The following is a 23,850-nucleotide window of genomic DNA, read 5'->3' on the forward strand; positions in this document are numbered from 1 at the left end:
AATTCCAAAGTTATGACCTTGACTTGGTTTCACAAACCTATCATGGAGAATCAATCAAACAAATTCTAGATTTTTCTTTATATGATCATTGACCTAACCATAAGGATCTGCTTCTTTTGACTTAGCTTCAGGAAGAAAACTGCAACAAAAGAAACAGGGGACTCTGTCTTCCTCTTTGGCACTAGCTAATGCTTTTCTGCAACATTATTACAAAACTTTTGAGGTTCTTTTCCTTTTTGGGTATACACCCTTTTGTGCAAGTTAGCTTCAGAAACATAACACCGAGTGATAGGCGAAAAAAAAGTTCAGCATTTTGAGCATAACACCAGTTCTTGATTCATTCATTATACAGAGTTTACAGATATGTATGAAAGCTTCGAATTATAACACATGAACTTGCATAAACCTTTCATTAAAATGAACACACCATAAGTTGCACACGTAACACACAATAAGAAGCTGAAATAAACTCAATCCCATTTACTCTTCAACTTATCAACATGTCTAAACTCATACGTCAATACCAAACTCCCATCAGTTCTCTTCAATTCAAAGGTCTCTACCAGTACAAAGCATCTATAACTCTTCCAATGTGGTCCACCGCCTTCAAATTTCTCAATTCTCTTAATGCTAGACCTTAGTTCATCGCCTTTGTTTAACCACCCAAACCTCTCCTCTTCCCATTTCATCCTCTCTAAGACCACAGACCCAAGACCAATCTTCTCAGCCCCTGAGACACTAAACCACACAACTCCATCTGAGTTCACACCTTTTGTCGCTCTTGCAATCTTGTCTCCTTCAAGCTTAACCACTTCTGTTTCTACCTCCACATCAACTACAACCTCGCAATTTTTATCGTTGTCAACGTTTTCACAGAAGAAAACCTCTTCAAATCTTTGGTGAAGTGTCATGCTGTAATACATCGATTTCTTCATCTGATCTTTAGCATCTCCTTCCTTTACAAACAAGAACGGGACATACCATTTCCCAACTACAACGCTCTTATAGAAATCAGGAAGCTCATAGCGCAGCTTTGCGTCAACTACACCCTTTGCATCATCAATCAAACCATAGTCTTGGGAAGCAGAGAAAGGAACCGTCCAACCTTTTCTCCTCAGGAACCGAGGTGGTATTCCATCTGAAGCAACTGATGTAGCGAAAAACTTACGCGTTGATGATCCTCTTTGATGTATCTCAAATTGTTGGTATATGTCGAAAGGATCAAGAGGTCTTGGCGTAGCATTAGAGACATAAGTAAAACAAAGGCAACAAGAAACTCTGTCCCCTTCTTTTGCACTAACACATGCTTCCCTGCAATACCAATCAAAGAGTAAAAATATGTAAGGATTTAAGTTTCTTTGACTTTAGGCCGCTAAACTTTTAATATTGGCTTAATTTAAACTAAAGTGATAGATATCTATAAAACATAAGAAAGATTCAAGCTTTTAAACTTGCACAAATATCCAATAGAATCATACCCTGCGTGTTTCCCTCTTCGCCTTATAACGTAGTAAAGATTGGAAGAAGGAGGCTGATGAAGGACAGGGATGAACGCAACCGAGTCAAGCAAGACAATTCTGTCATCTCCGTCTATCATGAAATCAAAGCTTAGATAATTAACAGAGATGAAACAGAAACAGAGAGTAAAGTAAGATGATTGACAGAGAGTTAGGAGTTAAATGAAAAGTAACTAACGTCCGATTTGGTATTTAACGGTGACTCTTGTGTTCTGAGGAAACGGCAAACCATTTAGATCACAACCAAAGCATTTACCAAAACAGCATGTAGGCTGTGATTCTTGGTCTTGAATCACCAATACGCCGGAGTTTGGACCTTCCGTTGGAAGTAAAGTAAGCTCCGACGGGTTTCTCTGGTATTCGGACAAACGCTTCGTTACATACATCTCTCCTTGATTCTTTGTTACTTAAGATCTAACCTTTCATAGTTTATATAAAACAAAAGATCATAAGAACGTGCAAGGAAGTTTACTAAGCTATTGTTTATAAATATAATCTGAAGTTTGACTTAAACATTTGTCAGAATCTCCTGTGGATGAGTACTAACAAGTAAGAAGACAAACAAACTCAATATTTTATTCTTTCTTCACCCAAAAAGGTTGAAGATATTATCAAAACAGAATACACAGAAAAACCGAATTTAAAATTGGCTATAGATAAATCACACTGACCAATGGATTCATGTCATCGAGATTGAGAAAGCTTTTGCAGATTCGTTGCGTGATAAGCTTAATCCCATTTGGTTTTGAGCTTATCTACATGTGTAAACTCATATGTTAAGACCAAACTCTTATCCATTCTCTTCAAGACAAAGCTCTCTATCAGAACATAACAATGATAACGCTTCCAAAGGCTACCATCTGCTGATTTCTCCAATCTCTTAACTGTCATTGATCGCTCCTTGTCGCCTTTGCATGTCCACCCGAATCTCTCTTCTTCCCATTTCATCCTCTCAACAACAACCGATCCTAAACCGATCTTTTTTTCTCCAACCCCAAACCAGACAAACCCATTTGCTTCAACACCTCTTGCAATCTCTTGTCCCTCAAGCTTAACAACTTCTGTTTCTATTTCTACATCAACTACAACATCACGGTTTTCGCTTTTATCGTTCTCATAAGAGAAAACCTCTTTCCAATTTTGTTCGAGAGTCATGCTGTAATACACCGAATTCTTGACCTGATCCTTTGCGTCTCTTTCTTTCACGAATATGAAAGGGACATACCACTTCCCAACCACTGTGCTCATACCAAGACCGGGAAGCTTGGCACGAAGCTCTGTGTTGAGTCCTTTTGCATCATCTCTCAGTTCAAAGTCTTGGGACCTCAAGCATTCAACCGTCCACTCCTTTCTCTTGAGAAACCATGGTGGGACCCCGTCAGGAGCGACAGATGTTGCGTAGTAACAACGCGAGGATGGCTTCTTTTGATGGATCTCAAATTGTTGGTATATGTCAAAAGGATCTAGCTGTTTTGGTTTAGCTTCAGCAACTTGCCTAATACAAAAGCAGCAGGAGACTTTATCTTCCTCCTTGGCACTACCAGACGCTTCTCTGCAATGCAACCAAAATTTTACAAACTTTTAAGGTTATATAAGAAGAAAGATTCTAGAATTTCAGATTTTGCGGATTCAAATTCATACCCTGAATGTTTCCCATGTCGTTTAATAGCGTAATAACAGTTTGAAGATAGAGGCTTATCAAGAACAGGAATGAACACAACTGGGTCACGAGTACTGTCATCTCCTCCGATATTGAATGTGACTGCTAGCTTAAGATTTTGCGGCAATGGCAAACCACTTAGAGAAGAATCCACCACCAACCACGAGCTGAAGCAACATGTAACCCGTGTCTGTGAGTCTTGGTCTTGGATTACCAAAATTCCAGAGTTGGGACCCTCAGGAGGAGGCTGTGTTAGCTCTGCTGGATTCCTCCGATACTCTGACAAACGCCTTGTGATGTACATTTTCACTAAATCGAGTTTGGGACTTGGAGAGAAACTTGATCCTATATTATAGACTAAACAACTCTGTAGAAGAGCAACTGACAAGGTGACTTAGGAAACTTCAAGGAAACTTGACTTGATCTCCATAAAGATCTTGGCCTACCCTAATGTCAGCTCTCATCAAGTGTCTATAAAATAGTATAAACAAAGTCTTCGCCTCTCTGTATATCATGATACCACTCTGCATCATGAAGATTCTGTCCACACCTTTTGCATCATCACTCAAACCAAAAAAAATTCAGCAGTCAAGTATTCTTAGTACCGGTTCAAGCAAAGAGCATCATCTCCCAAATTAAAAGTTTTCACAAGTCAAGTAACTCAAACCTTCAAGAAATTGACATAAGGAATAGCAAAAGGCAGTGTCTCGTTGCGGCAGAGAAGCAACAAGAATCTTACAAGACCAGACTTTTAAATCCCTACAAGGAAAAAAACACTAAAATCTCACTAGCGGCTCAATCCAATGGATGTTCATTGAGTAGCCAAGAAGAATTAGGACCAAAAGCTGTGTGCTTTTCTTTTGTTATTTCCGGCGAATTTTGCTTTTTGTTTTTCACATTCCTTGAGTCAAAGTCCACTTTTTTATTAGACCCTTTTTTTTTTTTGTGTAAGAAAGATGACATTATTATTTTCAAATGAAACAGAGTTTACATCAATTCAATGCAAGAGCAGAAGATAAAACATGAGCAGAAAAGAGAGAAGCTCTCAATTCAATATTGGATAGTCCTCACTCCTCAACTTATGAGCAAGTCGAAACTCATATGTCAACAACACCAAACTCTCATCCATTCTCTTCAATTCAAATGGTTGACTTTTATTTAAGTCTTTTCCTAAGTAATGTTTTTGTATGATGTTAGGACATAGGAACTCGATGTATAGAACTCCTTGGTATGGTCGTATTACAAAAAGTCAAAAGTCAACCAATTCCTCAAATGCTTGCAAAACCAAATCCAGCCAAGCAATTTTCAAGTGCTCCTTATTTCAAGAATAATTCCCATGGATAAATCCAAAACAAGAACATTACACAAAGTTCTACATAATTCACCTATCCTGACCAAACAGACAACAATGAATAATAAGAAGAAATACATCACCGATCCAACAGGTCCATATCGACCATTCGCTGTGTCAATCCAACGATCCACACACAAAAAAACATTACCCTTAAAGGTTTCTTTTCAAGCTTCTTTACGCGTGATCCTGTTGATTAGCAAGAAAAAACCAGAGGCAGATACATTAATTCATTATGTTTTGAAAGGAAGAATATTGACCTTTTTATATCGAATTTTCACCTGAAGCAGTAGATTCCAAGAGCCTCAGTGATCTCATGGATGACCGATGTTGCAAAGTGCAAGTATAATGACACTGTTTTGCATCAAAACAATTGGTTTAGAACGGGCAAAATAACTAAATAGTGAAAAAAGAAAAATCAACAGCTAAATAAGAGGCTTTTCTCTTTAGGAGCAAACCTGTGAATATGCAGTAGCCAAGAAGAACCCATAATTCGTCGACTAGAGGAACCCTGGGATATGAAGTTTCTCCGGTGTTAAAGACAAAAAAAACCAATGAAGTTTTCGAGGAAAATGTAAAGAGAGAAAAAACATACCCAGCATTCAATCTCGCGGTTAGCGCATTTGCGAGCGCAAAGGGAAGATAGAGTAGCGACTGCATTTTGAGTAAAAAGATTTCATAAGGCTACAATTTCAAAACCACTAAGATGGAGAAATTGGCAAGAGAAAAGTTATCGGATTTACCATGCACATGTTTGTTTTTAGTCCTTTAGGCTCATCACACAAGTGAGCAAGAATCATTCTTCCCTGCGAAAAAGAAAACATAGAAACTTTGTTCTATTACAACTTTTTTCGGAGTAATCGTGCTATTGATCTAACTTAAGATTTTTGAATCAAGACATACCACTAGAAAACCAAATGCAAGTCCAGTTCCGAGTACAACTAAGTGAGGGTATGTTGCTATGAGATTGATTGGAGACAAGTAATCCCTGTAAAAAAGAGGATCCAAATAATCTTTAACGATGAAGGAGAGAGTAAGATAACGTGGTCTTTTCAAAAGAGAATAAAACAAGACTTTACCATATCAAAACTCCTCCAAGTAGGACAACAAAGGGATACAGCTGAAAACAAGATTTGAACAGAACATTAATTTTGCAGCATAGTTGACTATTTGTGAATCAATTAGTAGTTAGGAGATTACCATAGCTAGTGCTAACACCATGCTCCCTTTTCTTGATTGAACGACTTTGTAGACATTTGACACACTGCAAAATACAACGGTGTACGAACCCGCTTAGAAAACACAAACTTTACAACTTGAAAAGACTCTTAGTTGATCACTCAAAAATAAACACATTAGGTTGTCTAAGTTTGATAGACTCACTTGAATGCAACGGTTGGTATAACAGCAAAAGCGATCATCATGTATAGCACTGCTCTGGAAGTTTGGATCTCTAAAACAGAGAACAATGAATAGCCCAAAAAACAAACTTTAAAAATTCAATCAAGAAAGTAACGCTGCAAGGAAAATTGGAGGAAAAGGATGCCGGAGATCTTTTTACCATTCACAAATGGCACCCAACTAAACAATGGTATTGACTGCCCCAACTGCTGAGCCCACCATTCAGCACCTTTACACAGAAAAAAAGAAGAGAAAGATCGAGTTGAAGTAAAGACCAAACCCAAGTATAGAAAGATTGTCCAAGCACTTTAAATAGGAGTGAAGTTTTAAAGGATTGCAGAGAAGCTAGAAGCATACCAACAATGGCTGTGAAGAAGTGACTGACAAATATAAGAGCAAGACCCTCAGTAGGCCCATTGATAACCGGAAGAATAAGTGTGTTGGTGAAATAGCTAGAGAAAGGTAAGGAAAAGTATAAGAAAATCGCTAAAACAATTTAACAAATATTGATGTTTTAAGAGACATAAGCAGGAAGCTGGAAGCAGTACTTACTGTTCCCATGTAGCTCCATAAAATGGAATAGCTGAAATAACCCAGAACCAGAAAGTATCTCTTCCACACATTGCAGTGCTTCCAAATGCCATGGCTTCAAACTGTTTTTATGTAAAACCTTCAGAATCGATTCCAGGATGAGTAAATAATGGAAAAAAAGATAGCAGGAACATTAACTGCATACCGCACAAGCAAGTGCGTCACAACCTGCAACATTGGAACACATGTCAGAAAAATCTATAAACAAACTGAAAACAAATTATCAAAGGAGGAACATAGGAAAAATAAATCACCATGATCGAAAAGCTCTCCCAGGGGGCTAGAGGAATTTGTCCTTCTTGCTTGCTTCCCATCGACCGCATCGAATGTCTGATAAAAGCTCAAAAGGTATCAGGAAAAAAAAGACTTAAAACACCTTCACATGCAGATATAAAAGGAAGTTAAACTTTTGAAGAAGAAGTAAACCTGATACAAGAAGAGAAGTAAACCATGTGCGAAGTGAACCCATCGTGGAGGAGGAGAATCCAACTGAGGTGAATATATCTGAGACAAGTAAAGAAAAATGTCTTCAAAATCAAATCCATATGCAGAAAGCAGGCATATTTACCATCAAGAAAGTAACCAAGTGCTTCAAGAAACTAAAGAACAAGACATCAAAGAATCAAGACTCACATAACCTAGCAGGGAAGAAGTGACAAGAAACATAAACCCCATAAGCGTTATCTGCGAAACAAAAACACACAAAGCCAGAAGTTTTTAACTCAAACGTAAAGACGATACCACATACAGCAAAATAACAAACAGGAATCACTTATACCATGTTTGGTCTGGAATGGTCCAAAGAGAAAAACGCACATGAAAAGACAAGCAGAGTAAAAAAAAAACATCAGTCTGATTAGCCTCAGCAAGTAAAAGTTATAATACATGCAACGAAATAGTATGAAAGAGAAGCACTTACGGCATCCATAGAGGGAAGACTTTGACAAATCGAGTCCAAAAAGGTTGGAGCACGTATTTGGCAAGATAAGAGTGATCCACTCCACTGTATTTGTACCTATGAAGAGCTGCTACACCATGAGCTCCTATGTAACCCATTCTTCTCTATCACTGATTCAAAAACAACAATCAATTCTAATTCCACAATGACATTAAAGCATGGATCTTGAGGGCACTTTCCAGATTCCCTAATGCTTAATCAAGAAAATGAGCATAACCCGTCAACAAAAAAAACACAAAACTTTGCTCGAACTGAGACAGTGACTTTCGAGATTTGGGTAGTATCTGAAGTTTGGATCTTTTGCTACAAATTGGATCAAGAGACGAGTACTTACGATAATCCGGTGGTTCTTGGCGGTAAAATCAGATACGAGCCTTTCTCGTCTCGAGTGTCTGAAAAAGAGAGAACAAAGAGACAGCGATCTCTCTCTTGCCCTATAGAGCGGCGAAACGAGACGAGAGGACCAGAAGCAAAAGGAGAGAGACTCGACTGCTTTGCGTTTCTTCCGCGTTTCCCACACGTGTAAACGATATCTCCTTTTTTCTTTTTTTGATTATTTTCCAAAACTATATACTCATTATTATTTCAATTTCTACAAAACAAATATCTTTCTTTGATTCTTTCTACAAATCGTCTAATTTTGAGTCTGAAATTGACATTACAAGTAGTAAACTCTTTTTTACCATCTTTGGTCAACGACATTAAACTTTACTATTGCGGATTCAACAGTTCTGTCATCTTTCCACAATTACATATTTCCTTTTAACAGATTCGCATCAAAACATGTTCAGTCATGATATGATAACACAGAGGGAGGGAGAGAGATGGAGAAGGGGAGTCAGATTTCAGTCTTGAAGGAAGAGGAACTGAGCTCGAGGAGAAACACGCGGATACCTGAGCAATTCGATTACCATATCCATTTTCGCTTCTTTATCTATTAAACTCGATGATACAACGACTGTCTCCAAAACTGGAGAAGTTCCCAGCAAGAATCTGATAAACTCCAACTCATTTCTGATGCCAGATACGTCTGTCATCTTCACAGTTTCAAGGCTCGGGAGTTTGTAGTCGAAGTAGTCTCTTTCGAAAAGGTCAAAACCTTCTTCTTCAAGAGGAAATAGTTGGATTGGTGAAGCCTAGAAAATCCAAAAACAGATTACGAATTTTATTGTCAAATTACGAACTTTAAAAAAGATGAGTTAACATACCGAAACTTTGAGCTCTTTAAGGTTGGGAGAGTGAGTGACCAAACGAAGAAGAACTAGTATCTCATTAGCATCTTCAAAGCTTACTTGGTAAAGTTCTATAGTTTTAAGATGAATGTAAGTAATTGGAAGCCTTCCCGGGTCATCTCCTATACTCAAGTACTGAGATCAAATAAAAGAGATATATAACTTTTTCATTAACGATAATTGCTCAAAAGTATTTAGAATGAAGCAAAATTACCTTTGTGAAGTAGATATAACCAACGAGCTTCTCAAGAAGGGGCACACCGCCAAGGAACTTAACTAGATTATAATCCGAACTCTGCTCAAAATCAGTAACATCCTCATGCATGTACATTGAAACTGATATTGCAACTAGCTTGGGAGTATTCTCGAGGAAAATGTCTTTGAATTCGCCGTCTAGGTACAAGTACATGAGATTCGGAGCTGATATACTCAAAACCAAACTGTCAAAGTAAGACAAAGACAGGAACTCGAGAAGCGGACACCCTGAGATCAGACTTTCAATCACCTCAGGAGCAACAAGGATCTGGTGAAGGTTTAAACTCTTCAGAGACGAAAACCCTTTGAAATACTGAGGCGGATCAAACTCACAATGACATAACTCCAAACGGGTCAGTTTCAAACAGTTAAAGAGACATGAAGGAACCCTGAATTCTCCTTCTCCTAACTCAAGAACAAGCTCCTTAATCCCATTCCTCGAAAGAAAAAGCAACCACTGATCAATATCGGGACGACATTGTAAGAAAGAAGTAGAGAGCTGAAACTTATGGATAGGTCCTTGGTGAAGGAGAAGCACTCCAGTAATAAATCTCACAAGACTAGTCTCAACAACGCAACGGTCATTAGCAGGAGAAACACATTTCTCATCAAACACAAGATCAGTGAGTGTAGACCATTTATATCTCCATTTGCTAGATAACACACTTGTTCTTATTGCATCTCTAATCGAAAGCCGAGTAAGTATATTCTCAATAATGCTTTGAGGAAGATCGCTTATGAAATCTGGAGATTCACCCATCTACAAACATTTTAACACATAATCAAAATCACATCAATGCTCATTAACATGCAAACAGAAAATAAAGTTGTTGCATTTGACTTCAATCAAACCCAGAAAAATTGATGAATTTCACCCTAATCAAATTCAATCCCCAGAAACCCCTTCAAAACCTTAGAACCCTAATCACCACTCTGAATAAGATTGATAAAAGCTCCACCTTTTTGTCCACCAAAGAGAGAGAGAGAGACAGAGATTGCGATTTGCAATTTGCAATGCAACAAAACAAAAACTCGAAATTTGAATTACCCAGAAAGAATTAGAGAAAAAGACTCAACCTTTTTGTCTCCTTGTTCCGGTTCGCTGGAGCAGTGACCGGCTTGATCGGTGAAGTTTCAAATGGGGAAATAGCAGAAGATCGCAGATTTTGCTCTCATCATCTCTTTTACTAGATTTTCTTACTTTTGCAATTATAGTTAGCGTTTGGCCAAAAGTCTATTTCATAATCTCGCGTTACAGTTACATTATATTATATAGTATTTCATAGCATTAGTGCTTTACTTAAATAAAAATTATACAGTTAGACACGTCAAAAGGAAATGGCAATGTATGAGGCCAATGATAACATTTGTATATATCATGAATTGGTGAGTGATCCTAAACAAATATGAATACAACATTTGTATATATCATGAATTGGTGAGTGATCCTAAACAAGAAATGAATACAATACAAGAAGATATGGAATTTGTTCAGACTACAATTCAATACAACTACAATTTCAGGTCTCCTTAATCAGTTCTGTTCCATGAGTTGGTCCAATGTTGGAGATTGAATACTCAGTCTCCACTCTTAAACACCAATTAGCGATCAGAATCACAGAGACAGAACAAAAGAATCTGCGATAATGTTAAGAGAGAACACCGTGCTTTTACATTTCATATTTAACCAGACGAAAGTTTCTTCTACCTTTGTGATCAATCAGTCTTCGTGCTCATCTTCGCCTTCAGAATCTGAGAAAAGACTCAAACTTGAAGATCTCTTCTTTCATTTGGATGGTGCCAAAACCGATTTTTATCATATAATAAACTAGACTTACCGGATCTGACATCTTCACTAAGCTTGCCTCTATCTTGTATTTGTTTCACAAGCATCCGATACATCAAAACCCACCAGTAAATGTGAAGAACAAGCAAGCAATATAGGAGAGTGTTAAACATGTAGTAGTAAATTGGTCCTTCGATTGGGTGCTTGTCTTTATCCAGCTCCAAAACTACTTCATAGCTGCAACAAGCAATGTAATAATATATGTAAGGCCACAAATATATCGAGAAAAAACTATAAAAATGATCTTAATATATTATATTAAACCTTGTGCTCCATAGGATCCAAAAGGGATAGTAAATGAGGCGGAGAATGATCCAAGACATAACGAAAAGAATGAATGAAAAGCTTGCGATTCTTTCAGCTCCACTATATTTAGACATTTTCCCAACTTCAAGAAACACATCACTAGCATCATGAAGAGCCAGAACAACAGAACCAACACGGGAGAAGCTACACCAATAAAGAGAAGAAGAAACAAGAAGATCAAAACAATGTGGAGCAAAGGAATCAGTTCTGTTTTCTCAATATAGAATAGGATGTGACGATGGAAGCATACCTACATACGTATGAGAGAACTATAAGAATAAGAGTGGCAATATGATGACCCATTGAAACTCCAAAATCAGAACGCCTCGTTTCCCAGAAAATCAGAGCAAAGATGGAGTATGTATAGAAACCAGCCACAAACATATACAAAAGCTTCAACTTTAACCTGCATGACAAATGTATATTATGTCCAAAGCAAGCACAAAATCGAGAGTTGTGATATAAAATTAAAGCCTTGAGCAACATTCATACTTTGTTTGTTGATCAGGCCAAGTCTGATCACCAGGGCCTACCCAAAAGTATTTAGTGTTCATAAACCAAGGCTCATTGTAAGTAACAGATAAAGCAAGAATCTCAGCTGATAGATAGTAAACACACTTCCAGGCAGATTCTTTGAATTTCCTGATCTTCTTATTTCTCTCGGTTGTGTCATCTCCCATATCCTGCCTATGTTTTCCATATATCAAATGTTTTGCCAATTTCTACAAAGAACCAATCATCAAGTCAAAGTTAGAAAGAAAGTGACTTGACCCCAAAAAAAAAGAGCTTTCAACAAACCCTACTTGTAAGTAACCAAAGGCACACACATGAATGATGAGGAACAAGAGAAAGAACTAGCGCTAAACAAATGTCAAGTACTCACTACCACAAATGTGTAAAATTGAAAAGAATACAACTCAATCAAGTGTCAAACAACATTCATTCTCACATACACTAACATTTGTCAAAAGTAGAAGAAAAGGTTTAAATCATTCTTCACACTTATCAAAAATAGATACTTTTCAGCTACAATCATTCTTCTTATAGAAGCTTTTCTATACTTTTACCTGAAGCAACAATTAAAATAAGGCATTGATGAAACAAAACAATCATTAAGCAACACTACTGCGAAGATATCTATAAATTTAACAGCTTTAGGAGACACTATCACAGAACTCATATTACCTCGAAGACGAATCTATCGAGGAGAAATCGAATAGTAGGGAAGAATACTGCAAAGAGAGGAAGAACTCGAAAATCCTGATAAACCGGAGATGATTCATGTTCCCAGTTGATTGATTTCACCGATTCCAACAAACCCATCTCCGAAAAATCCTCTCTTTGAACCGATCAGACAAATTTTACATAGAGAAAAACTTTGTTCTGGAGAAAAAGAGATCTCCTTTTTCTGCAAATCAGATTCAATGCAAAGTTTAATGCAAGTTGAAGTATTTTTACTACTCCCAACTCCCAAATTGATTGATTCTTACCAACCATGAATCTAAGATTGGATCAAATAAGAAAAATTTATGTTTGTTGTTTTTTTCAAAGATTGGCTCGAGAACCTTCTGAGTCATTTAGAGTCTTCTCTAATTCTTCGCATCAGTTTCTGTCAACGCGTTAAAAGAGTAATGAATGATTCGTTTCTTTTTAGCTGGCCAATAATAATGAAAGTTAATTGAAATTAGAATTACATAATTATTGCATGGAATCACCGTATGAAAGTAATGATTCGTTTAGTTTATTTTTCTGAGATAGATAGTAAATATATAATTATGTTAACTGAAAATATATATAATTGGATAAACTATTGTAGGGTATTATCGATGTAAAATATGAAAAAAAACTAAGGATGATGATGATGATGATTAGAATATTTGAATCTCAATTAATTCGGCTCATTATTGTGTTTCACACTCCTTAAAGCTCTTTTGTTCACACATGGTCGACTCTAGTCGGTGATTATACTATTTTTTTTTTTCCCTCTGGCTCAACACAACTTAACATTAACCAATGGAACCTTCTCTGATACTATTATTGTCTATGACCATGCAGGTTCGAGTCATGGTTCAAACTAGATTTTTTTTGGTGATTTTGATTTTCAGTGTTACTTTTTGTTAGTTCTCTCATTATAGTGTTTTTCATGGTGACGGTAGTGATTGAGTCATCACACATATATATATATATAGTTATAAGTTATAAATTGAAATCGGAATATTAAATTTTAAAGTTACTCTTTCCGTCTTACAAAAGATATTGTTTTCAAATTCTATTTTTGTTTTACAAAAAATATCGTTTTGTGGTTTTAATACAAAATTTTAAATTAAATTCCAATTTTATTTCTATTTGATAATCCAATTCCAAGTATATTATCAAATTGGAACTTTTTGCGTATTAAGAAAAGTATACATAAATTTTTGTAGGTTCTTAAACTTGTGCGAAAATAAGTACAATAATACTTCGTAAAATAGAGGAAATATAAAAAAGGTCGATGATGTTTCGATAAATTGACATTGAAAACAAGAAGGAAGAGGTGAGGTTTCCAAGGAGAAATGAAAGCGTTGACACGATGATGCCAAAGTTTGACTTCCCTTTCTCTCTCTCTCTCTCTTTCAGCTTCATCGATCTTTCCTTTTTCTTTGCATGAAACGCCCATTTCTCTATACAAGCATTTATGAATCTATCCAGCCGCATCTTTATTATTTATTATAACAAAGTCAAAATATCTCTGTATACTTACTTAATTCTCTGTATTGGCTTTATAAGTATATAAAAGAACACTTATTAGAGATAAGAAGAAGAAGAAACAGAAAGAAAAAAATTATGAAGAGGAAAAGTGAAGTGTTGTTCTTCTTCTTCACTCTAGTGTTGCTTTTAAGCATGGCTTCAAGTGTTATTTTAAGAGAAGATGGTTTTGCTCCTCCTAAACCATCTCCCACCACACATGTAAGTTCGTCAATACACAGCGAAATTATTTTTCGAAAAATGAATACTTAGCTTGATGATTATTATGGAAAAAAATACAAATCATATGGGATGACGTTTTGAAAGAGTGTAACATGAATAATTAGTAATATACGATCCATCACCATTATAGCTACTATGTATGTTTGAAAACGATATATGGATCAGAATGATTGTAAGTTGTAAAAATCATCAATTGTTGGTTTCGGCATATGATGATAACAAATAAATTTTTCGAATACAGGAAATTTTCTGAAAGATATAAAATGAATAAATTTGAGTGATTCATCACACTAGTTTTATTTTTCTTGGTGGATCTAGGAGAAAGCAAGAAGCAGTACTAAAGGTGACAGAGATGGAGTAGAGTGCAAGAATTTAGACAGTGAAGAAGAATGTCTTGTGAAGAAAACTGTAGCTGCTCACACCGATTACATCTATACACAAGATTTAAACCTATCTCCTTGAAACAAGAACCATTACTCTTTGTCTTTTATTTAGCAAATTATAAACGTAAACCTTTGAAATGAGCTTTTCGCCGTTAAATCCAGCTCTTTTTCTTCCGGTTTTACCGATTAGTTCTAAAGTCTACTTGACCATGTGTTTCATGACTTCATGTTCTTTTGTTCTTTTATTCTCTTATTCGAAGCTTCGTTACTTGGTTTAGTTTCTGTTAATGTATCCTAACGTTCTGTCTTGAGTGACTAGAGACAGCTTGAAGTTTAATTGGGGTAGACGACCAAGATACTCTAATTAAGCTTTTCGAAAAAGAAAAATAATTGGGCTTTTTACTTATTGGTATAGACCGGTAGACCCATATAGAAGCTTACGGTCATCCTAAAACGAAGAAAACATGCTGAAAGGAAGGATAGCATTGCTACCAAATTATTTTTTTCCAATTTTGGTTGTTACTTAGCTTATTTAACTCTATATATATATATATATATATATATATATATTAAAGTACTAATTAATCGTTATTCGTTACTAAAAAGATTGGTTAATTCAGTAGACATGTTTTATATATCTGTTTTTCTTTTAACTCTTTTTGCAGAGGCACTATAACCAGGAGCCTCCACCTCCCTTTGTCTAATTTCATTTCAACAACCAATACCATCCACCATTTTTAAATAGTCTTATATTCAACGATTTGCAAAAAATTATCTAATATTGATGATTCAACAAATAATATGGGCATATGGAATATATTTCTCGGCTTGATGCGTCATTTTTTTCTTTTTCTTTTTTGCAGTATGTTGCATGTAGTCATGATTATATTATCAGATAATAAATGAAACCACAAAGGCACAAACTAAGTTTTTCAACAATACACATATTAGTTTGCACCCAAAAACAAATACATACTGTATTGAATTTTCTATTCTTCGGCCAGTTATATATCCAAATGTACTTCCAGAGTTAGAATAATAATTATCTTTAACAGTAAAAGATAACAATAGAATAATATTTCTCCAACATATGAAAGCAAAAAAACGTATAAAAACTACGTCAAGGATAAGTTAATTATATTTATCAGCACTGTTAAGTGTTTTATGATGTACATTGATCTCTTCCTTTTGATTTTGATGTGTTTGGATTCAGAAGAATACTAATTCGTCAGGTGAAATTTTTTGAAGGAACAATTTCTAGGTGGTTCTGTGAAACTCGAATTAGTGATATGCTTTAGTGGCTAAAATAAATAAGGACAAAATAAGAAAAAGGGCTAATGATCAAATGGTTGATTAAACTAAAAAGAGGAATTGGTCCACCATTGTTTAGCAATCAATTTCATCTTAAATCTTTGTTTGCCATGAATGTTTTTTTTTTATGATGCAGTCTATTTATGCGGCGAAGTGAAGTTTTGGGAGTAAGATTTGGTATAAAAAACAAACCGATACATTTAATATTTTGATAATCGACATTATTATTATTACAGATTATTCGAATTTTATGGTTTTAAACTCCACGCATGGAAATTCAGCAACATATTGGTACCAACAAGTTTATTGGTAACTAAATTTATTTATAAAAATATATAAAGAGAAGTACGGACATAAAATAAAATAATTTACGAAAATATTTCTTTAGTTTTCTCTTGAAAGATACATTTAACCCCTGTTCTAAAAATCCCCGCCTAGACCCGATTACTCCCCGCTTAATCGCTAGGCCCATCCTGTCCGCCTCGATTAATGACTAATCCCTTAAAGAAATCAGTCACCCGATTACTCTCCGCCTAATCCGATTATTTCCCGCCTAATCCGATTATTCCCCGCCTAATCTTACATACCCCGATTATTTTTAGATTGCCAGTATAAAAAAACTTTTTATTTTTGTTATGCAATCATTTGAATTGGGAGTTTGTAATGTTTTACAATAATTTATGTTCATATTTTAATAAAAATCATAAATATTTGTCTCAAAAATACATTTTTATGTGTTTACTGCAATTTTAAAAATAATATTGGATTAATATGTTTTAAAAATATTAAAATAACCCTAAAACTAATCCCCGATTAATCCCCGATTTTAATCCAATTTTCCGATTAATCGCTAGGCCCATGCCGAGCGCCCGACTAGCGCCTAGCGATTTTTCAAACAAGGCATTTAACTGATCAAAAATTTCATGTCGACCAAACATAACTAATACTAAAAAATTAAATGATGTCATCCGGAACACCTATTGTCCCAGTGGAATTAATTCACATCGATCGTGAACCTAAAATTGTTTGTATTTCTTGGAACTATAAGTCTATAACACAATGTTGTTTTAAGTTTTGAAGGTTTTTGATTCATACAATTTTTTAGGACACTTATCACTTGAAAAAGGCTTTAAATTTGAGAATAATATAATATTTATCGTACGTCCATGATCATCATTAATATTCTTAACTAACTCAAGTTGGCTAAAAGAAAGAAGATATAGAAGAACAATATTTCTTTTCTCGATAGAGAATATCATTATTAATAATATTATATGACAATACAATATGATCCTTATGAAATCTACAGTCTTGACATAAGCAGAACAATGATCAAGATCATCAACACAACTCAAAATCTCTGCCGCTTTGGTTCGAATCCGATCTAGAGTTTGATATCGAATCTTCGAGCTCTCTTAGAAAACTGTTGTCGTCTTCGTTGTTTGACTTAATCTCAGAGATAAGCTGTCTGAGATCAGAAGTTTCCTCTTTAAGCTTAGCGTTCTCCTTTAAGGCAAGCTCATGGCTTTCAGATACGCGGTTCAGCTTATCGATAAGACAGTAGTTATCAGTGCGAAGTCTTTTCACTTGAGACCAAAGCTCATCGAGATGTCTCTGCTTTCTCATCCTTGACCTACGAGCAGATTCCCTGTTAGAGATCATTCTTCTTTGTTTCCTCTCATCGATGACCATACTTTGTTGGTGATCGTCGTCTGAAGTTGAGTTGTTGCTCGTCATTAGATCCTGACCATTGAATGATGAAGAGTACTTGTTGTTGTTGATCAAACCGTTGAGGTGGTAGAATGTAGAAGAAGAAGTAGGAGAAGAAGGCATGTTGAAGTACTCAGACTCCATGATTGGGTTTTGGTTATTATACTTATCCGGTGATAGATAATGGAAGTATCCGGTGAGTTCTGCCGGAATCGTGTTCATGATCTTTGATATGATTTGTTTTGAGTTTTGTCTTGTGTTGTGGAAAGATAGTTTGTGGGATGTTTATAGAGAGAAGGAGGGTTCTGTGTGTTGTGTGTGAAGTGGTTTTGAAGTAAAAGGAAGTGAGGGCTAAGGGTTTTATAGAGGTGGGAGGCAAAGTTACGTAGAAAATGGAGTGGAATATAAATCATATTTTAATTAATATATTAAATACAGAAAGAGTAGTTCATTTAGAAAGTTGTAATACCGTGATTTGTAACACCCCATTTCGTGTAAATAAATATAATTAATTAATGGTGGTATAAAATATAATCAACTTGATTATATATAATCATGTTTAATCTCTCTCCATGTAATCATGTTTGTACTCTATGAGGTATTAATATAAAGTGGTTTATTAAAAAAAAAAAAAAAAAAAAAAAAAACTTGATTATATATACGACAAATGTATTGTTTTAAAGATTTTTTTTTTCTGTAGAACCACAAAGTTAATTGTGTTTAGGTGGACTAACTTTAATTGGGTAATTTGGTGGATTGATGGTTTTGTGAGATGTCTCCAAAATTCAGCCAACTTATATTTTATTTGTTGCATATGAATTTTAAAAGTTCGTTCACGTTTCAATAGCTTTCTAGCATTTTTTTGGCTGACTTCATTTTGTCACTTGAGATGAATAATCAAAATTACAAATAACTTCTTCTGTGTGTGTGTTATTGTTTTGTCTCTACGTCATATATTATTGGTTTGTGGAGTATATATGTTGTTTGCTAACTACTAAGTATTATTTCTGAAAAAATTATTGTCTATGCTAATAAAAAGATACATGTATATTATGCACAAAACTTTATGTAGTTATTTTCTTATAATTAAGATATATAACATATTAGTTTTAGGGTTTTAGATATGAATGTAAGTTATGAATGAAGTGTGTGATGCGGGATGGTTTTTAAGTATAGGTCAGATGGAACAGTACTAAATTTAAATATCTTTAAAAAACAAACTGAAACCCCACATTTGTAATCCAATTTATTTATATCTAAAAATAGCTATTACTTCCACAATAAATAGTATTGAATTTTATAGGCTGATAGCTATGATTGTCTTATGTCATATCACCAACCATAAATATTTTTCGCGTATTAGATAAATTTACTGTGTAAACTACTGTAGCAGTCATAGTGTCTCTATCTATTTTTTTCTCTTCTGTGTGTGTAACCGTTAACTATAGGTCTATAGCCAATAAATATGTTCATCATACAAGACAAATATTGCCGTAATTGTTGTATGGCTCTTACGTACTTATTTCACTGCACCGAGTACAAACACTTTTTCTGAAAACTTTTTACCACTGGGCATGGAAAATTATATTGTTTGTGAAAATTCAAGGAACTTTAAGAAAGGTGGGGTTTCCACTTGCTACTCTATTTCAAGAAGTCTTTATTTTTATGATTGGCGACTAAGCCGAAATATAGATTTATTTCAAGCATTGCATCTACCATGTGATATCTCCAGTAGTAAAACAACATACTATTGAAAAGAAATTATGACTGAGAAAGGTCAATAATTACATTTTTTTCATTCATAATGAAATATGATTTTGTGTGTGTCTGTGTTATTAACTTATTATGATAGACTTGACTGATGGTGTGTTAATTGAGAGATATGGCTCTAATCCATGTCTGTGTTATTAACTTATTATGATAGACTTGACTGATGGTGTGTTAATTGAGTGATATGGCTCTAATCCATAAGACTACTCCAAACTCCATACCTTTTCAATGCCTATTTGTTTCCTAAATTAACTAGTAATCATTAATCAAGTCCATTTAAAATTAATTAGGTGTTTTCCCACTATTGAACTTAATTAATACTACATGCTTTCATATTATTATTTTTTAAAATCCAACGACATGATAAGTTTTAACATAACTAGATAACAAGAGACGTTTAGATCCATCTCTTCTCTCTCGCTCTATTTAATTATATAGATAACAATCACACCTACATTATTCCTATCTTCAAAAACGAATTTAACGAACTTAGGTATTAATACTTTTCATACTATTCGCGTTCTATGTGTTTAGAGTGTTAGTAGTTATTGCCAGAGAGAGGTCTAGATTCCCAAACATGTTTAATCTATTATGTTAGTTCATTGTCTAAATGAAATTTACCAAAAAAGAGACAAATGACAGATAAGATGTGATTTGATCAATCAGACAAGAAAATGTAATGAGTGGGTCCAAACATTATGTAGTGACGCCTCATGGCCGGCGCACCAATTCACCGAGACACAGCTTAAACATTTACTTAACATGCTTACTTGCTTTCATAGTCTATTTCACAATTGAGTTTAGTTTGAGTTCATTGAAAAGAAAAAAAAAAACAAAATGGTGCAATACTTTCCATTGACTTTAAAAGCCCTCGGCGAACTTTAGTTTGACCTTATATGACGATTTAGTGTTCGTTTCATTACTGGTGAATTCAGTAGTAAATTGCTCGTGAAAATCGTTTACAGTTTCGTTCTACACTTTTACCATTCTAAAAATTATGGGTCATTTATTGATTTTATCTTTTGTTGTTTGTCATTGACTTTTTAATACCCATGAATTTTTAATAATTAATATTATTGTTTATTCTAAAAATTTATTTTCTTATAATCTTTTCCACAAAATAATTGATCTTAAAATTTTAGTTCCGTTTTCAGAAGACTATTTGACTCTCATTTTCCACAAATGGCGTATTTAATACCAACTTTAATTTGAAAGATGTGCACATGAGAATCTATTAATCAAATCTGTATAGTTTATACAAAAGTTTATAACTCTATAGAAAAATGAAACTTTGTTTAGTAAAGGGTAATAAAACCTCCACAAAGTTTCCATGCCTTATAGAAAAAGAAGTTTCATATCTTTTTGACCATAAATTCATCTAGAAATTTGTTCCGTAACATAATCAAGAAAAAAGAATTTTCGGTCGACATTGCGAGATAAAAGTATTTATCTGATAGGACAGCACAATAAGGGACTGTGTTGAGCACGCGTCACCGGATAATTTCTAATGTTAGTATGTTTTTTTGGTAGCTTTCAAGTTTCAAATATAACCATTTAAAGAGACATTGAGAAGAGCCTATGACCCCTATGTTACAATTTGATTATTGAAGTGTACCATTTTGCAAATAACATCATGACGATTGTCTCCACTTTCCCCCACTTCACTATAAAGCATCCCCATATTTATATAGTTTCCCTATAAATATTTGATTGGATTAAAGAGGATAAGCTTGTCCTTTTTCTTCTTTTTTTTTCCTCTTCATGCTAAGAACTTGTGTTGTGTGTTGATCTAGACCCATCTTCGTTGTATGCCTCCAATATCCCTCTAGAAGATGTCAGTATGTCACTAACCCTTTTAAAAAAAAAGTAATCGCTAAAGGTCACTATGTTTTTCTCTGTTTGGAAAAAGATTTGATATCAATTCAACTGTTTCGATCCGGTCACACCTAATCAAGTCTCATAGCTTTTTTCTCTTCTATTTTTTTTTTATTGGTCTTCATCGTCATAGTTTAATCATATCTTTAGGCACAGTCTCGTATAATTTACATAACTATTACCACGATTGCTATTACGTATTACTACATGAAAATCGATTTTTGTCATCAGCAGTAAGAACACATTCATTTTTTCAACGAGTTTAATTTGATCACCAGCCTAACAAAATCATTCTTACCAAAAAATCATTCTAATAAAAACTGTTCTTTCAATTATTAATTCTCCTATGCTATGTGATGTTGTTGTAAGACATACTTTCAAAAGAACGTAATTAATTAACATTATAAATAAAAAAATTTCTTATAATACCAAAACTTTAACTAAAATGTGAAAGTTATATCCCCGTGCACACGGCACCTCATCTAGTTGATGATTAATTTGTGATCGTAATTAATCTTCTTGGCTTAAGCAATCAAAATTAAGGTAGTGATCCACTCACACTTCCGCCACTAATTAATTAATTTAACCAATTAATGACTTGATATAATTTATTGGGGGGGGGGGCTAAACCTATCTTATTAATTTACGTAAACCATTTTGCCAGTTCTTTGCTGTGTTACTGTCGTACCTAATAAATATTTGATTATTTGATTAAATATTTCTGAATTCTGACTGACAATTAGTTGATCCATCAAACACATTTTAATAGTACTGCATTTTGTATTGATTAATGAAAGATTAAAGATGATAAAAGGTCACGGTCAAGTCAGGTGTGTGTTACCTCAACCTAGTATTAAGATGCCTCTGTCTCATATTGTAAGCAAAGACGTGCAATAATACCGTAACGTGTCTATATCTGTCCGTATTTCTATAATGAAGGACTTAAGGCTTTTTACCTTTTTCAGATATACATAAAAAAGTCTAATGACCTTTTCTTTAATCATATCTCCATTAGATATAATGTCAAAAAAACCTCTCCATTAGATATTAACTTTTTTTTTGTTTAAATAATAATATCACCAATTGATAACAAAGTTTACTACAAACATTGAATTCTTACCATTGGATAAATAAACAAATATAAATACATCTCTCACTTCAAATAAAAATATATGTGAACAACTATTAGTTTTCTTGAAAAATCTTCCGTTTAGCCAAAATTTTAGTTTAGTGGTTTGAATCAGTATGGCTTCCTTGTCATAACCTCAATCCAAACTTAGAAATATGCATGTGTAGTAGACGACTATTAATCCACTAATAGTTTAGAGATTTGTATTAGTATGACTACCTTGTCATAACCTCAATTTCATACACACACAAAAATAAAGTTAGCCACAAATTTTTTCAGCTTTTAAAAATACAACTGCAGTTATAAGCACTTAGGAGATTCGACAATGCTTATAAAATTTTAAGTAGCGGCTTTTGTGTGCATGAAAGAATTTAGCCTAACTCACTTAGTTTTAATTTCAACTCGATATATATGATATCTGAAAAAGAGTTTGTAGAAAACTATTGACAGAAAACATCTTTAGTCTACTTACTAGATTCTTCTTATTGTTATTTAATAGCATATTATCACATTGTTTTTTTCACTTTAAGATTGATCGCTAATTGGGAGTCGGTGTGTTTAGCGAGAAGAGGCAGTATATAGAGTGATGGAATTTGACTTGAAGAGGCAGATTATCCAAACCATTACACTTCAAACCACAAATTTAATATATTAAATTAAAACAGCATTGGAAAAAAAAAGGTGAAAAACAGAATTTAATACTACAAAATTTCAACGAAGGAGAGCCACATATTCTCTGATGAGCCCCCACGCACGAAAGAAGCCAATTGGTAAGCGACAAGAAAATGTAAAAACAGTATTAGAAAAATAAGTGATCTTGGAGGAAAAACAAATCGAGACAAGGATTTGTGTTTATTTAAATAAGATAATCATATCATTGGCACCTTTGAACCTAACTGCTGCGAACTGGCGTCAGCAGATGTCAACATCAAAACGTTGGAAACTCCATTTTGGATTGGAAGATTTGATTATCATTTATATATATAATGTAAGGCTATATTGTTAAAAGAAAGGTTCTAAATGATAACAATTTGGGAGAAGTGGATTAGATCCAAAATGCTTTTTAATCATCCCACTATTTCTAGGGTTTAATCCTTACTGTCTCTTTGTAAGAGGAGTTAATGCATAGACATATGTCCAGATATGTTAAAAAAAAAAGATGATATACCAACTGAAAAAAATACTCAAACCTCTAGAGAGCTACTAGATAATTCTTTTGTAATGCTCGCACTATTTTATATGTGCATTTAACTATTTTTTTTTATTTTTTTAATCTATGTTTGATATAGAGATTCCATCTTTATAGAACGGTTGATTCAATATTCAAAAAAAAAAAACTTGTCGACTAGTTTATTTACGAAAATTTTAAAATTTTCGACCCGTAAGTTGTTGATCCGTCTAACTCGATCGTGAACCCATCATAAGCATTAGTCCCCAAAATATATTTAATACCATATATTAAAAGTTTCTAACTTTAATTAGTAGATTACATAACCAAGCTGGACTGGTTTACAAATTGTGGTCCATATTAACACCTTGAATTTTCGAACAATCGAACCCACCTCCTTTCGAAATAAGAGCTTAAGTG

At 34.2% G+C, this 23,850-nt stretch overlaps 7 protein-coding genes across 10 annotated transcripts; 1 reads left to right on the plus strand and 6 right to left on the minus strand.

Annotated features, from left to right (window-relative positions):
* Positions 1 to 311: 311 nt before the first annotated feature.
* On the minus strand, positions 312 to 1,925 carry LOC9328818. Its single transcript, XM_021011306.1, has 3 exons — positions 1,696 to 1,925; positions 1,479 to 1,590; positions 312 to 1,311 (listed from the first exon to the last, which is right to left on the minus strand). The coding sequence occupies exons 1-3, from the start codon at positions 1,901 to 1,903 to the stop codon at positions 471 to 473; spliced, it is 1,161 nt and encodes a 386-aa protein (XP_020866965.1). The 5' UTR covers positions 1,904 to 1,925; the 3' UTR covers positions 312 to 470.
* LOC9328819 lies at positions 1,855 to 4,346 on the minus strand. Of its 2 annotated transcripts, XR_002329188.1 has the most exons (3): positions 3,159 to 4,346; positions 2,189 to 3,069; positions 1,855 to 1,931 (listed from the first exon to the last, which is right to left on the minus strand). XR_002329188.1 is itself a non-coding variant. In XM_002892711.2 (2 exons), the coding sequence occupies exons 1-2, from the start codon at positions 3,479 to 3,481 to the stop codon at positions 2,247 to 2,249; spliced, it is 1,146 nt and encodes a 381-aa protein (XP_002892757.1). In that variant the 5' UTR covers positions 3,482 to 4,346; the 3' UTR covers positions 1,966 to 2,246. The 2 variants fall into 2 exon arrangements, 1 of the variants encoding a protein (XP_002892757.1); XM_002892711.2 differs by lacking the exon at positions 1,855 to 1,931 and having other exon boundaries at positions 1,966 to 3,069.
* Positions 4,347 to 4,496: 150 nt separating this feature from the next.
* Positions 4,497 to 7,981, minus strand: LOC9328820 (choline/ethanolaminephosphotransferase 1). The gene is made up of 19 exons (XM_021011304.1): positions 7,813 to 7,981; positions 7,440 to 7,588; positions 7,299 to 7,308; positions 7,154 to 7,204; positions 6,947 to 7,024; positions 6,775 to 6,850; positions 6,666 to 6,688; positions 6,482 to 6,582; positions 6,287 to 6,381; positions 6,090 to 6,158; positions 5,912 to 5,981; positions 5,729 to 5,792; positions 5,608 to 5,648; positions 5,432 to 5,516; positions 5,272 to 5,334; positions 5,124 to 5,182; positions 4,987 to 5,039; positions 4,810 to 4,882; positions 4,497 to 4,717 (listed from the first exon to the last, which is right to left on the minus strand). The coding sequence occupies exons 2-19, from the start codon at positions 7,574 to 7,576 to the stop codon at positions 4,696 to 4,698; spliced, it is 1,170 nt and encodes a 389-aa protein (XP_020866963.1). The 5' UTR covers positions 7,577 to 7,588; positions 7,813 to 7,981; the 3' UTR covers positions 4,497 to 4,695.
* A 109-nt stretch (positions 7,982 to 8,090) lies between these two features.
* On the minus strand, positions 8,091 to 10,212 carry LOC9328821 (F-box/FBD/LRR-repeat protein At1g13570). 3 transcript variants are annotated; one of them, XM_021011299.1, is made up of 4 exons: positions 10,043 to 10,212; positions 8,925 to 9,725; positions 8,687 to 8,845; positions 8,091 to 8,614 (listed from the first exon to the last, which is right to left on the minus strand). In XM_021011299.1, exons 2-4 carry the CDS (start codon positions 9,723 to 9,725, stop codon positions 8,324 to 8,326), a joined length of 1,251 nt encoding a protein of 416 aa, XP_020866958.1. In that variant the 5' UTR covers positions 10,043 to 10,212; the 3' UTR covers positions 8,091 to 8,323. The 3 variants fall into 3 exon arrangements, with proteins under 3 accessions (XP_020866958.1, XP_020866959.1, XP_020866962.1); XM_021011300.1 differs by having other exon boundaries at positions 8,925 to 9,727; positions 10,048 to 10,200; XM_021011303.1 differs by lacking the exon at positions 10,043 to 10,212 and adding an exon at positions 9,925 to 10,018.
* A 104-nt stretch (positions 10,213 to 10,316) lies between these two features.
* On the minus strand, positions 10,317 to 12,712 carry LOC9328822 (LAG1 longevity assurance homolog 3). Its single transcript, XM_021011307.1, has 6 exons — positions 12,303 to 12,712; positions 11,610 to 11,839; positions 11,368 to 11,523; positions 11,076 to 11,261; positions 10,804 to 10,988; positions 10,317 to 10,717 (listed from the first exon to the last, which is right to left on the minus strand). The coding sequence occupies exons 1-6, from the start codon at positions 12,438 to 12,440 to the stop codon at positions 10,686 to 10,688; spliced, it is 927 nt and encodes a 308-aa protein (XP_020866966.1). The 5' UTR covers positions 12,441 to 12,712; the 3' UTR covers positions 10,317 to 10,685.
* Positions 12,713 to 13,895: 1,183 nt separating this feature from the next.
* On the plus strand, positions 13,896 to 14,689 carry LOC9328823 (phytosulfokines 1). The gene is made up of 2 exons (XM_002889961.2): positions 13,896 to 14,063; positions 14,403 to 14,689. The coding sequence occupies exons 1-2, from the start codon at positions 13,941 to 13,943 to the stop codon at positions 14,544 to 14,546; spliced, it is 267 nt and encodes an 88-aa protein (XP_002890007.2). The 5' UTR covers positions 13,896 to 13,940; the 3' UTR covers positions 14,547 to 14,689.
* A 2,311-nt stretch (positions 14,690 to 17,000) lies between these two features.
* LOC9326070 (basic leucine zipper 43) lies at positions 17,001 to 17,875 on the minus strand. The gene has a single exon (XM_002892715.2). The coding sequence runs from the start codon at positions 17,708 to 17,710 to the stop codon at positions 17,120 to 17,122; it is 591 nt and encodes a 196-aa protein (XP_002892761.1). The 5' UTR covers positions 17,711 to 17,875; the 3' UTR covers positions 17,001 to 17,119.
* Between the last annotated feature and the right edge of the window lie 5,975 nt (positions 17,876 to 23,850).

Source organism: Arabidopsis lyrata (genome assembly GCF_000004255.2).
Source record: "Arabidopsis lyrata subsp. lyrata unplaced genomic scaffold ARALYscaffold_1, whole genome shotgun sequence".
In the NCBI taxonomy this organism is placed as follows: domain Eukaryota; kingdom Viridiplantae; phylum Streptophyta; class Magnoliopsida; order Brassicales; family Brassicaceae; genus Arabidopsis; species Arabidopsis lyrata.

Bases quoted from the DNA above. Each gene is read 5' to 3' on its own strand.
- LOC9328818 (XM_021011306.1), bottom strand. From the start codon at position 1,903: ATGTATGTAACGAAGCGTTTGTCCGAATACCAGAGAAACCCGTCGGAG. The intron at 1,591-1,695 runs GTTAGTTACTTT...ATTTCATGATAG, and splicing joins CGTTAAATACCAAATCGGAC to ACGGAGATGACAGAATTGTC. The intron at 1,312-1,478 runs GTATGATTCTAT...TTGGTATTGCAG, and splicing joins CGAAGAGGGAAACACGCAGG to GGAAGCATGTGTTAGTGCAA.
- LOC9328819 (XM_002892711.2), bottom strand. From the start codon at position 3,481: ATGTACATCACAAGGCGTTTGTCAGAGTATCGGAGGAATCCAGCAGAG. The intron at 3,070-3,158 runs GTATGAATTTGA...GTTGCATTGCAG, and splicing joins CGACATGGGAAACATTCAGG to AGAAGCGTCTGGTAGTGCCA.
- LOC9328820 (XM_021011304.1), bottom strand. From the start codon at position 7,576: ATGGGTTACATAGGAGCTCATGGTGTAGCAGCTCTTCATAGGTACAAA. The intron at 6,382-6,481 runs GTAAGTACTGCT...ACCTTTCTCTAG, and splicing joins TATGGAGCTACATGGGAACA to CTATTTCACCAACACACTTA. The intron at 5,982-6,089 runs GTAAAAAGATCT...TCTCTGTTTTAG, and splicing joins TTGGGTGCCATTTGTGAATG to AGATCCAAACTTCCAGAGCA.
- LOC9328821 (XM_021011299.1), bottom strand. From the start codon at position 9,725: ATGGGTGAATCTCCAGATTTCATAAGCGATCTTCCTCAAAGCATTATT. The intron at 8,846-8,924 runs GTAATTTTGCTT...ATTTGATCTCAG, and splicing joins GTTATATCTACTTCACAAAG to TACTTGAGTATAGGAGATGA. The intron at 8,615-8,686 runs GTATGTTAACTC...TGGATTTTCTAG, and splicing joins TTAAAGAGCTCAAAGTTTCG to GCTTCACCAATCCAACTATT.
- LOC9328822 (XM_021011307.1), bottom strand. From the start codon at position 12,440: ATGGGTTTGTTGGAATCGGTGAAATCAATCAACTGGGAACATGAATCA. The intron at 11,840-12,302 runs GTAATATGAGTT...GGTTCTTTGTAG, and splicing joins TCGATAGATTCGTCTTCGAG to AAATTGGCAAAACATTTGAT. The intron at 10,718-10,803 runs GTAAGTCTAGTT...GTCTTTTCTCAG, and splicing joins TAGTGAAGATGTCAGATCCG to ATTCTGAAGGCGAAGATGAG.
- LOC9328823 (XM_002889961.2), top strand. From the start codon at position 13,941: ATGAAGAGGAAAAGTGAAGTGTTGTTCTTCTTCTTCACTCTAGTGTTG. The intron at 14,064-14,402 runs GTAAGTTCGTCA...TGGTGGATCTAG, and splicing joins AACCATCTCCCACCACACAT to GAGAAAGCAAGAAGCAGTAC.
- LOC9326070 (XM_002892715.2), bottom strand. From the start codon at position 17,710: ATGAACACGATTCCGGCAGAACTCACCGGATACTTCCATTATCTATCA.